Genomic DNA, 13,510 nt, shown 5'->3' with positions numbered 1-13,510 from the left:
CTTCTCCTATAAGGCAAAATATGGCTTTCTACAACACAGTGCTTTGAAAATCTCCACATCCAGAATCATCCCACCCAGTTCTTACCACCTTTCCAGACATTTCTGCAGCACCATATGACCTCACGATAGCTTCCCACTGAGGTAACATACTAACATACTTCTCAGCTGAGAACACCAGTGGTTTGAATGAGAATGGCCCCCATAGGCTCATCCATTTGAATGCTTGGTCCCTTTTTAAAAACATTTTATTATGAGAACATATATTAAGTGAAAGAAATAACAAGTATTATAATAAAACATTAAGTGAAGGGGGAATGATATGTTCAGGGTTCGTTGTATTCCTGTAGAAATTCTCAAGAAGAAAAATTACATAAAAATCTGAAGAATAAAAAGAATGCTTGGTCCCCACTTAGTGAAACTGTTTTGAGAAGGATTAGGAGGTGGTGTGGCTTTGTTAGAGGGGGGTGTATCACGGGGGGGGGGCTTTGCCATTTCCAAAGGCCCAGTTCTCTCTCCCTATGACTCTAACTGTCAAGACATAAGCTCTCAGCTCCTTTTCCAGCACCATGTCTGCCTACCAGCTGCCATGCCTCCTGACATGATGACAATGTACTCACCTCTTGAAACTGTAAGCAACACCCACTTAAATGTTTTCTTTTGTGAGAGTTATGTTAGTCATGGTGTCTCTTCACAGCAATAGAACACTGACTAAGACAAACACTGATGGATAGGTGTAAAAGACGTAAAAAGCATGACAATTAACCAGTCCAGACTGGAATGGGGAATTGCAGACACAAGTGAATTCTAAATTAATTCATTTCAGTTAGTATGTGCATAGCAGATGGTATTTTTTTCCTAGTAAGACAACTAAGAGAAAATAGATTAAAGCATTAAGAATTTAAATCAAGGGCTAGAGAGATGACTCAGTGGTTAAGAGCACTGACTGCTCTTCCAGAGATCCTGAGTTTGATTCCCAACAACCACATGGTGGCTCACTGCCATCTGTAATGGGATCTGATGCCCTCTTCTGGCGTGTCTGAAGACAGCAACAGTGTAGTCATAAAAATAAAATAAATAAATCTTTTTTAAAAATTCAAATCAGATTCTTATGAACATTTCTCCAAGATACATTAGCAGACATCACCACTTTTGGATCAGGGATTCAAAGAAGTTATGCTAAAATAAATATGACTCACTTCTATATTTATGAATTTATTCATTATTTCTGCATTAATATCTCTTAAATGCAAGGCACACTAGAGAAATGGAAAGTGAAAAGAAAAAAATGTTTCCTAGATATGAAAGGAAAGTTGGATAGTCACAGATGAGACGGACTACAGAAGTGCCCCATAGGGTTTTCAGAGGAAGAGAGGACTGTGAAAAGAGCAGGAAATTCAGAAAAGACTTCACAAAGACACCTATGAACCTTAAGGGTTTTGACCACATTGATTGACCACACAATCCTATCAGAGATGAGAACTGACAATAAAAGCCAACAAGCATCTGGGAGCTGGAGAGGTGGCTTAGGGTTAAGAGCACTTGCTGCTCTCACAGAGGATGCAAGTTTAGTTCTCAGCACTAGGAGATATGACACACTCTCCCTGTCTCCATGGGCTCCTTCACACATGTGACACACACAAAATCAAGCAAACATAGTACAGATGGATAAATGGACACAGACAGACAGAGAGATGGACAAACAGACACATCTATCTTCAAATTACACACACCAAAAGCCCAATAGCAGTGGGATTTCTTATAGAATTTAATGAGGCCTATTTCAATCTTTTTCTTCCCATGTCTTCTTGCTTTCTTGACATCCTGGAGATTAAACCCAGGGCCTTTTGCAAGATAAGGCAACCACTCTAGCACTAAGCTCTGTCCCAAGTCCTAAGGCTCACTTTAGAATATTTGAAGAAAGGAGATCCCTATCAATCATGAATTAAGTTATCTCATGTGAATTTTCCTCCTTAGATCATGCATTTTGCCAACTCAAAGCAACATCAGGAGATATTTTGAGTGGTACATAGTGCGGTAGCTCTTGCTGGTAAGGATGTGGCAGAAAAGAATACCTTTTGTAGTTATGTATGGATCTTATTTTAGCATAAATTAGTACAAGTGAGGCTCAAAGATTGGCTAGGCTGTGCTTCACCAATTCTGGTCCCAGAGAGAACTGACTTACTTTAGAAGATCCTTTTGAAAAATGTCTGGGCTTATGCAAATAAACAAATGAACAAATAAATAGGGGGCCAGAGAGAGCATTTAAGAGTACATATTATACTAGCAGATGACCCGGGTTCCGTTCACAGCACCTAGCGAAGTTTACACCTATCTGTAACAGCACCTACACCCTCTTCTAGCCTCTGCAGGCATTACACTCAGGTACACAACAGCCCTCCACACATACACACATGTATGCATAATTAATAACAAGAATAAAATATTTTCAAAGAAAACAAAAAGACAATAATAAATTAAGTCACCTTTATTCAAACAAACAAAACAAAATAAAAAAACAAACCTGAGGTTCCAGGTAAGCCTGTTTTATACCACCCTGGATTTGAATAGCCGTGTTTGGTGAACCCAAAAGGGAGTGGCTGGGCAATTTTGAGCTTAGAGATCAAAATGTGTGAATCCCATACAGCTGTTCCTCTGGCTGTCATCACTAGATAACCTTTACTCTCGTTGCCTCTGCTGAAATGATGACCCCAAAGATGTGGTGTAAACTCCCTTCCCAGCAGGCTTTATGTCAGGAGGATTAAGATACCACCTGGCTTGTACCCTCATGGAATTACTGGTCTCAGTGACCCAGAATGACCTCTGAAATTGTTTTTAAGCCAAGTATTTGAGAATTAGTCATCACCTAGAATTTAAGATGTGTGTTACTTGGCTTCCTAACACAAGAGTTTGCTCAGGGCCCATGTAACATATTTACCCTCAGGTACAATGTATAATAATTGTGATGTTCTGTGATGGTTGTTTATATTGCCATCTGGAAACACATACCATCATGAGCTTTGGGCTGCTCCTTTGGTCTCCAAAGAGAAATTGCTTCAGAAATTCTTTGGCAGAAGTAAGTGTGGTCTGGCCTTATCTGGATAGTCCCTGACGAATCATGTTCCATCATGGATTTTCTCCCTGGATGAGTAAGAAAGATATATGATGCTTTCCAGCTTAGGAAAAAAGTACGCCCCCCCCCAAAAAAAAAAGCAATGCTTTTCCTTCATGGTCCTCACTGTTTTTTTCCTAGCATCTCTGATCCTGTGGACTCCTGTGGACTCCTGTGGACTGCATGATCATCACATGACCACGAGCTTGATCTTTCTGCTATATCCTCCAGACTCTTGCCTTTCTGGTGCTCTGTCTCCCTGACTCATCTTCTCTCAAGCACCTCAATTCTTTCTATAAAGAAACAGTTCACCAGGCTTCTAAAAGTTCTATCTTCACTGTGGGCCTGTTTAACTCACAGCAACTTAAAAGAAAACTCCATGGTCATCTTTTTCAACTTTTTCTTCTACTTGTACTTGGCTCTGATACTTCTGTGGACACGTGGTAAATTAATTCTGTGAATATGGATATATGTTCTTTATTACCAACCCCAAATATCTGTGTTAATGCTACCAGCACCATACAAAATCCACATCATTCAGCAGTTTCATTCTTGGGTATATAAAAAAGGAAAGTGGGCATCCATGTACACTAATGTCCATAGTGGCGCTATTTAGAACAGCTCAAAGGTGTAATCAAGCTAAATGTCCAACAGAATATGCTTCCATACAATAGAATGTAAGTTTACCATTATAAGAAATGGTATTCTGGCCAGGTAGTGGTGGTGCATGCCTTTAATTCAGAACTTGGGAGGCAGAGGCAGGCAGATCTCTGTGAGCTTGAGGCCAACCTGGTCTACAGAGTGAGTTCCAGGAGGGCCAGGGCTACATAGAGAAACCCTCTCTCAAATAAGAATAAAAGGGGGGGGGCATTCTATACGTCAAGGTTCCTGTTTCTGAAAACAGGATAGGATACACAACTGAAAAGATGGAACTGTCACATGCCAGAAAGTAGGGACACTAAGCCCATGCCTTTACAACACCCCAATTCTAAAGTTGTGCTTCTTTTTAGGAGTAGCACAACTATTAAAAAAAATCTCAAGTCTAAAGAGATGTACACTGTGACTTTTCCGACAGTGTAGTGTTTGTGCATTTGTCTGGGAGTTAAGTGGATCTTTCAGGATCAAACACTTGGTTCACATAAAAAGCAAGGTCCACAACTGGGCAGGATTACTGTTGTGCTTTTATTCTTTCTGTGATTTCTTTCTAGTGTGCTAGATAACACTGAGGGGAGGAGACGAATGTGAATATTTTTTTTTACTAAAATTGGCTCCAGTAAATTGTCATTATATTCTGCAAACCTCAAAATTTAAAAGAAACCATGAACACTTACTGTGGGTCTCCCTGTCCTTGTGTCCTCGGTCCCTGAGGGCGGTGGGAACAGAGGCATTGAGCAGGGGATTCAGAAGCTCCGTGAGAATGTATGGTGAATAACCACACCAGGACCACTTATCAGGAGGCAGATCGACTTTATGTAGGGTGATTCAAGGCTATAAAGTTTGGGGGGACTGAGGGTAGGAACATCCAGGATGGGTAAAGGTCATTGGTTGGGGGCTTAGGGTACCTGAAATGCCTCATTAGCATTGGGAAGCACTTCAGAAATCTCAGGTACTGGTTGGAAAAGTTCTTATTAGGAGAAAAGAAATTGATCCTGCAATCTAATTGAGGCTATGTGACATTCCTCAGGTAGAGGTGGAGTGTAGCTTAGAATTTCCCAGACAAGGTCAGAGAAGGAAAAGTCCCGCCAATGAAGGGAATCTCCATATTGTGCAGAACCCAGAGACTATCACGGTGGACTTCAACCTTAAATTATCCAAGTTTTCCCATAACTTATAGAAATGCCCTCAAATGTTCTGACTAATTACTATATAATTATCATGTTTAGGATGTGAGTTTTAAAATCGCTTTCTACTGAAGTAAATGACAGTGTCAGTCAATGGTCAATATTCCATCTTGAACACAGATGATCCAAGTCCATAAACTACAGTAGCAGCCTACTTTGCCTTGCTTCAGTGTGAAACAGGACTAGAAACAAAATCTCCTGACTCTTAGACTCCAGAATTCATTTCCCAGATACTTTCGGGAACAGGCTCCATGCAGGGATCAAGATTAGGTTTCTTGGCCAAGGTCAGTGGCCAGTATGGGAACTTGAGGAGTGAGAGATAACTTGCTCAGAACAAGATGTTCAGAACTAAGAGGCGTTCATTTGAGAACTGTCTTAGTTACTTTTCTATTGCTTTGAAGAGACATCATGACCAGAGCAACTTTTATAAAGGAAAGCATTTAATTGGCCCTTGCTTATACTTTCAGAGGTTTAATCCATGGGAAGCATAGTGGCACACAGGCAGACATGGTGCTGGAAAAGTAACTGATAGTTGTACACCAGAATCCACAGGCAGCAAGAAGGCCAGACTCTGGACTTGGAATGAGCTTTTTGAAACCTCAAAGCTCATCGCTTATGACACACCTTCTCTAATGAAGGCATACCTCCCAATCCTTCCCCAAACAGTTCCACCAACTAGGGACCAATAATTCAAATATATAAGCCTATGGGAGACATCCTCATTTAATAGCTCACCATCACAGAGCCTTAATATGATAGGCAGGATATGTTCTCACCAGCATGGGCACAGCTACAAGCTGTGCTGAGATGTTTCCTTAGCTGGAGGTTAATTGTGGAGGTACAAATTAGGCAAAACAGGTGGGTCTAGGACCAAAGGAGGTGCCTTTGGCATCAGTGACCAGTAGTTGAAACAAAAATAACCAAATATCCAAAATAATTAGGAATGTCTTGAATCCCGAAAGACATCCATGTGGAATGGGGTACCAAGAGCCAGATACTGGCAAGATTCTAGATCATATTTCAAGGAAGTAGGTAAGATACATTGAGGTTCCACTAACAGCTCAGAATAGTTACCTCCAGCACTGTGGAAAAAGAAATAAGGGTCTACTTTAGAAACGTAATAGCAATTTCAGTATAAAAACTAGCTACCAGGTTAAGAGTTTGGGTATCTTTTGGGAATGCTTCTGGCTATAGCAGAGAAACAACTAACAACCGTTTAAATCATGAATTAAGTCCAGGAAGAAGCAGAGTTAGGATTTTATTTTATTAGCTTTTTCAGAGAGTGTCTCTTTATGTACCCTGTATTAACCTGGAACTGGTATTATGACTAAGGCTAGCATCATACTTGCTACAATTCTCTTTCCTTACCCTCCTAAAATCTAGGATCATGGGCATGAGCCACTGTGATTCACTTAGAGTTCTCTCTCTGTCTCTGTCTTTGTGTCTCTCTGTCTTTCTCTATGTGTATTTCTCTGTGTCTCTGACTCTCTCTCTCTCTGTCTCTCTATGTATGTCTTTCTCTGTCTCTCTATGTATGTCTCTCTCTGTCTCTGTCTCTCTCTGTCTCTGTGTGTGTGTGTGTGTGTGTGTGTGTGTGTGTGTGTGTGTGTCCATGTGTATGCATGTGGAGACCATGTGTCAACCTTGGGTGTCATTCTTTGGTGGCCATCCACATTGTGTTTAAGAGACTCTCATTGGAAATTGCGACTTGCTGACTAGGCTGGGCTGGATGACTATTAAATCTCATAGATGTTCCTATTCTTATCTCCATGCAAGGGGATTACAAACATACAACACCATGCCTTGATTTTTTTTTTTTGAAACAGGGTTTCTCTGTGTAGTCTTGGCTGTCCTGTAATTCATTTTGTAGACTACACTAGGCTCAAACTCACAAAAAATCTGCCTGCATCTGCCTCCCAAGTTCTGGTATTAAAGGCATGCACTACCACTAACTAGCATGCCTTGATGTTTGTATGAATCCTGGGAATCAAAGCCAGGGCCTCTGGTTGTGTAAGCCCCAATCCTACATTCCTTTGAGCAACTATTGAAATTTCAGAGTTTTTTTTTTTTTTCATCTTTACCATCTACTATTCTTCGGGATAGTCCATTTACTACTCTAGTCAGTGGCATGAACCTGGGAAAGCAGAGCCTAACACTGGGTGGACTAAAGTCCCATACAGTAGCCAAGCCTATTCAGAGCATCAGGCAATTGAGACTCAGCAGGTTAAGAAGCATCACGTGAGCAAGGTATTCCAGCAAGGCATGTCAATCAAGGACAAGCCACATATGGCAAAAACATGTTTTGCCATAGAGGCATATGAATATAAGAGCTGAAGTAAACTCACTCCTATCTGCTCACCTGGGAGAAATATAAAAACACATTCTGAGAATAATTCCTCCTCATTTTGAAAAAACTGAGGTCACAAGACTTCTTATTTCCTTGGAGTTCTCTCTCAAGCACTCAGAATTCTCCCAAGATTCATGGACCATGTCCCGAGAATAGTCTTTCTTGTTCTTGGCTGTGTGCCTAACAACAAAATAGCTACCATGGCTATTAGCATCCTTTCCTCATGTTTGCGTCCCCAAGTGCAGAAAACAGGACAGCACAGTTGGAATCTGAATACCTACTTCCCCAGTTGGTGATTCTGTTTAGGAGGCTGTAGACCATTTAATAGGTGGAGTTTATCTAGAAGTTTTGAGGGCCTCCTTAGCTACTGGGACTCCATCTTGTATATGGTCTCCGTTTTGTAGTAAGCTAAATTATAATAAACAAGTGAATTTCCAGAAATGGCTTCTAGCCCCCGGTGCCTGTATGAATTATACTTCAATATCTTACCCTATGCTTTGTCTGCATCCAGTCCAGACTGAAACCCAGCCGTTGTTAAAGAAGCTCTGATTGACTGGTCTACATCCAGGCCAAGTTATGAGGAAAGCCACCTGGGGTACTTGGTGGATAATAACTCACTTAAGGTGCCAGGTGTGGAAATGGCGAGAAACCCGGTTGGTTGCCTCTACCGTATTTGTAGGTTTTTGCTTTAAAAGTTTGCTCTGTCCTGCCCGCCCCACTCCTTCTGGCATGGTTTGGATGCTAAACCCAGCTGTCTCCCTGGTATACAAGCTTTCTGAATAAAGAAACCTTTGTTGGCTCAAACTTGGTTTTCATAGTGGATTGTTCCCTAATTCTCAGACCCTAACATTAGAAGTAGGTCATTGGGATTATGGATTATATCCCAGGAATCTTGTCACGCTTTTTTTTTCTTCCTTACATTCTCATCAGAATGTCTTCTGCTCAGTGACAAATGGAAATCACTCTGAAACTGAATCAAGATAAACATTTTTCCCCTAAGTCATATCTGCCAAATATTTCATAGTTAGAAAAGTAACTAATACATAGGGAGAAGCATGTCATATAACTGTGTCATATAACTGCCCACAAGCGCAAATAGGAGATATATAGATAGATAGATAGATAGATAGATAGATAGAGAGATAGATAGAGAGATAGATAGATAGATGATAGATAGATAGATAGATAGATAGATAGATAGATAGATAGATAGATAGATAATTTTCCTAGTGCGTAGTAGTTTCTGTGATAGGCTTCTTGACAATGGAATGTCTTGATAAAACTAGATGTGTCCCTATCCTCTTGGACAGAATTCAAAGTCTTAGTAACTGCAATCATGGGCCATAGTTGCAGCTAATATCTAAGTGGTATTTGCTATGAGCCAGAAATAAGTTTTGTGCTCTTTATTGACCAAATGAGACAAAGAAATGTGTTCAAGGTAACAACTAATTAAGTGGCAGAACCAGAATTTGAAGCTAGGCACCCTGGCTCTACAATCTATTCTCTTCATTACTAGACTTTCTCTTGTCCAAGAAAATTTTGCAGACATAACTATTAGGAGAGGAAGAAGCCCAAGCTGAGTGAAGCTGTGACTGAATATGTGTTGTTGACATGGGCAGAGCCATGACAAAACCCAAGGCCTCAGGTCCAAAGGAAATTGCCAAAACCTATCCCCCATATGAGTTAGGCTCAGGACAGACAAAGCCGCCTTCTTCTTGTCCAGGTAAAAGTATTTACAAAAGATTAATTAGCATGTGAAAAAAACTAGCAACTATAGCTTCCTCCTCCTGGATGTTTAGGACCTAAGACTGCTCAACTACAAAGACCTCCTACTGGGAGGCGCCAACAATACTGCCACCTCCTATCTTCTGCCTCCCCTGATATATATAATAAATACTGCTGAGGTCACAGGATGTAGAGAAGTAGGTGCAACTCCATCAGAGCACGCATCATGCATCTGATCCCAGATTTTTCCGTACATGTGTCTGTCATTTCTTCATCCCCTCACTATTCCTATCAGGGTTCCAGACCCAAGCTCTGAAGGTCATACCACATAGCCCAACATGATTTTCTGCTCCTAAAGGCAATAGGAAACATATAGATGAAGTTGGTGGTGGTGGTGGGGTGATGGGCACTGTCCTTTTTTAGTGATCTCTCTGTGTCTGGAGTCTTTACCCAGCTCCGTAACCATAGTTCATAGTGGCATCCATCAAGCTGTAAGGACTACTCTATCTGACCAGGGACTTGCTCTGTTAATAAAAGCCTAAATAGGGTGTCTAATCCAAATATTTGTGATAAAAGTAGACTCCGAACTTGGGTGCTCTCGGCCAGGCAAGATCACACATGGCCTATGTCAGGATGGAATTGTCACTTGGGCTATCCTTACCACTCCCATGTAATGTAGTCTTTGTGAACTTCTAAAAGTTTATAAACAAAGTATCTTGCTTCTGCAGTTCCTTCAGAGAGGTTTTATGGCTGCTTGCCTAATGCTGGTATGCCGTAACTCTTGTCTTAACTCTTGGAGTTACTTCATACCAATAGCTGAAACAGAAAGCTTTCTCCAGTCACCTTTAATTACCGCATACAGGTGGGGTTTTTATTTTTTCACTTGTGAAGTACCAAATATAAAGTACACTTTCAGAACACTTTTTATACATACAGAATTCACTCGGGATTCTTTCCAAAGATTGCTTACTATTTTATCAAACAATGTCTGAGCTACGAATAATGGATTGTTTATGAACCATTTTTAGGCTTGAATGATGAAAGCAAATCCCCCTCTGATTTTGGACAAAAACAGTGAGGAAAGGGGTTGGGGATTTAGCTCAGTGGTAGAGCGCTTGCCTAGGAAGCCAAAGGCCCTGGGTTCGATCCCCAGCTCCAATAAAAAGAACCAAAAAAAAAAAAAAACAGTGAGGAAAGCTGATCCTTATATAGCGAACTATAAAAATTCTTACAACTCAAAAATTATATTCAATCCAGGGATTAGAAGTAAATAATCAGTGGTAGATTCCATTCCTAGCATGCATAAGGCCCAAAGGTTGACTCCCATTGTCATAAATAAATAGCCCAAGTCTGGCATTTAGGATCTACTTAGAGATAGTGTATGAATCATCAAGCATATATTCAGCCAAATGATAACTCTCTAAGGATAAAATTCAATTCTGGGGCTGCCATTACCTCATCTCAAACTGACTCACTTTAATGGCATACAGTGGGTGACACTAATGGATTAAATAATCACCAACGAGTACTCCTTTGAGCACTTAACACTTGACCGTAAAAGATGAGCAATGTAGAATGAAGACTTTATTCTGCTGAAACAGCAATTGAAGTTTTGGGATGCAATCCAAAATCCACTAACTTAGAAGTTCTTTCTGCACTTATTAATGATAAGGACTGGTCTTCAGTAAAAGAATAAATCACATAAAAAAGCAACCTCCTGGCTCTGATATTCCCGTTATCCAGGGTGTTTAGATCCAGTTAAGATGTGCCACCTAGACTCATGGGAAATGAATGTTGGCAGCAGCATTCTAAACAAGGAGCTCACAACCCAAGTGTAGCTTCTGGGCGGAGCAATGGATAGCATGCTTTCTTCCTTTCAAGACAGCCTGTCTGCAAGGTACAGAAATCCAGTAGTAATCTGACTAGGCAAATTGTTGGTGGCTCTCGACCAGAAAAGAGTATTTGGCAATTGTGTCTTTCACAGCTCTGTGCTACTCTAGTATTTCGGGCTACTGAGGCAGAAGGAAAAGAAAGATCATAAGCTAAGAGAGAGGTGCTAGAAGGAGGAGACAGAGCCTATTTAGAAGAGAAATGTAATTTGCCACAAGGAATGAAATTCTCAGAAGGGCTTTGAGATTTTTTTTCCATCTTTATTAAATTGGGTATTTCTTACTTACATTTCTTTTTTTCTCCATCTTTATTAACTTGGGTATTTCTTATTTACATTTGGGCTGGAGAGATGGCTCAGCCGTTAAAGGCTAGGCTCACAACCAAAAATATGAGGTTTTTTTTTTTTTTTTTTTTTTTGGCTTTAGAAAGAGCATTTTATTTGGAATGAAAATATAGAACCCATCTCTGCTGCTTTTTCTGGTGAGGGGGCAGTGGGTTGGGCAAGTCGAGGAGATGGTCCCTTAGAGTACTTGGGAATTTGCCTTGGTACAAAAATCTTCCAAAAGCCAGGTGGTGCTTCCAACCTGGGCCCCAGGCTGTGGAGAGGTGCAAACTGGCCATGACCTGCCACAGAGGCACTGAGCAGCAAACTGCTTGGTGTGACCTGGCCACAGAAGCTAGGTGGGAAGGGTTGGAGGAGAAGGAGGCAGTATCGGAGCAGGTCCCTGGTGGTCCTATGTATCCCCATTCTCCATGCGGCCCAGATGCTCCTCCAGGCGGCTGATACGCTCCCCTTGTTCCTTGACCAGCACCCGAAGCGCCTGAAGCTCCTGCATCACCTCTTCCAGCTTCCCAGCTTCACCAGACCCAGCAAGGTTGCCACTGGGAATGTCAGTAATTGCAGTAGCTGTGGAGACTCCGGAGCGGCTGTAACTGGCAGGCTTGCTGTCCGATAGCACGTTGCGCCGGCTGACTTTCAGGTCCCGTTGTTTACTGGGCACATAGGCTTCCCGTAGTGAGATGAGGATTGGATCAGCATCCTGACCACTCACCCAATCCTCTGCCTCAAGAGCAGCCTCAGGTCCGGCTGTGTCAGGGTACAGATCATCCTGGAAGAGGTCAGACTTTCTTGGCACAGTCATTACTATGGGCTCACACTTGTGTTCATGCAATTTGTAGAACCTGGCAATTTCACACTTGCTGACATCCAAGCCCCTCTTAGGCATGCTGCCCATACCCCTCTGGGGTTCTTTGCTGGTAAAGGTATTCAGGAAGTGGATGTAGGGAGGTTCATCTGTGATCTCAAAGTACCGGATGTTGAATCACCCTTGCCACAGACGTGACCACGCTGGTGTCAGGGTCATAGAAAGGCAATAGAGCCCCATTGCTTGAATCCAGCTCCTGCAGGGCCATGGGCTCCTCAAAGTTTTCTGGGTCCCAGAGTGCCAGCTGCCGTTCACTCATGCGGCTGAAACCAGTGGTGAACACCTTCCCATCAGCCAGAAAGATGGCCCGCATGGGCCGAGCCCCCTCGTGAGCCTTCTTCCCCGGTTCTGCCACCAGGGTGCCCCGCCTGGGATCGATGATTCGGACACTCTTGTCCTTGCAAGCTGTGCAAAAGAGGCTGCCGTTGTGGTGCCAGCTCACGTTGTAGATGAGGTCAGGGTGCAAGCTGTCTAGGCGGTACAGCTCCTCTGCAGTGCCCACATTCCAGATAAGCACCACATTGTCACGACCTGCACTGAGAAGCACATTTCGGGCTGTGGGGTGCCAGGTGATGATGGCCACACGCTTGGTATGCCCCTCAAGCACCACTACTGGCTCTGTCAGAGGGGAGGTCAGCCCATTCTCTGGAATCTGCCACACCATGACAGTGCAGTCCTCTGATCCACTGGCAATGACTTCGTCATTGTGGGGGCACCAGTCAATGTCCAGAACAGGTCCCGTGAGCCCACACACTGTTGGGTAGGCCTTGTCAATGCGGCCTGTCTTGTTTAGAGGGAGCACCATAAAGGCACCCCCACCACTGGCTTCCACAATCACTGCCAGGTACTTGGGGTTGACTGCGCAGAAGGTACTGTCCCAGGTAACTTGGGACACTCGAATGTCCTCATAGCACTGGTCATTCTTGCCTGGCTGACCAAATACATGCCAGAATTTGCTCTGCCGCACAACTTTTCGGAAGGACATGTCGCTCACCGCTCTCCGCTCCCCAGGGGCGCCGGGGACTGCAGCGGCGACCTCCGGCGGCTCCGGATCCCGGCCTCTGGGAAGCCAATATGAGATTTTTTAAAAGTTCCCCTTACAACACTGCTTGCTACCTAGCAAGTTGTGTGCAGCGTATGTGTTGTCTATTCATGTGCATGTGGAGGCCTAAGGTCAGTGTTCTGCCTCACTCTCTGCCCTTATAATTTAAGACAAAGTCTCTCACCCGAACATGATGCTCAATTCAGCTAGCCTGGTGGGCCAATGCTTCAGCAATCTGTCTCCACCCCATCCCAAGACTGAGGTTACAGGAGCATGCTGCCACCTCCAGTTTTTTTTTTTTGTTTTGTTTTTTTTGTTTTTGTTTTTTTTTTCCGGAGCTGGGGACCCAAC

The 13,510-nt window shown here is 42.7% G+C and overlaps 1 protein-coding gene across 1 annotated transcript; it reads right to left on the bottom strand.

The window, feature by feature from the left end:
* Positions 1-11,332: 11,332 nt before the first annotated feature.
* Positions 11,333-13,181, bottom strand: LOC116889091 (coronin-1B-like). Its single transcript, XM_032890263.1, is given in 3 exon segments — positions 11,333-12,230; positions 12,233-12,253; positions 12,256-13,181. Coding segments are annotated over 3 exon segments (1,452 nt in total). The 5' UTR covers positions 13,103-13,181; the 3' UTR covers positions 11,333-11,646.
* Between the last annotated feature and the right edge of the window lie 329 nt (positions 13,182-13,510).

This window comes from Rattus rattus, chromosome X (genome assembly GCF_011064425.1).
Source record: "Rattus rattus isolate New Zealand chromosome X, Rrattus_CSIRO_v1, whole genome shotgun sequence".
Lineage (NCBI taxonomy): Eukaryota > Metazoa > Chordata > Mammalia > Rodentia > Muridae > Rattus > Rattus rattus.
Note: the sequence above shows the minus strand (reverse complement) of the source record. Positions and strands in the feature narration are given on the sequence as shown.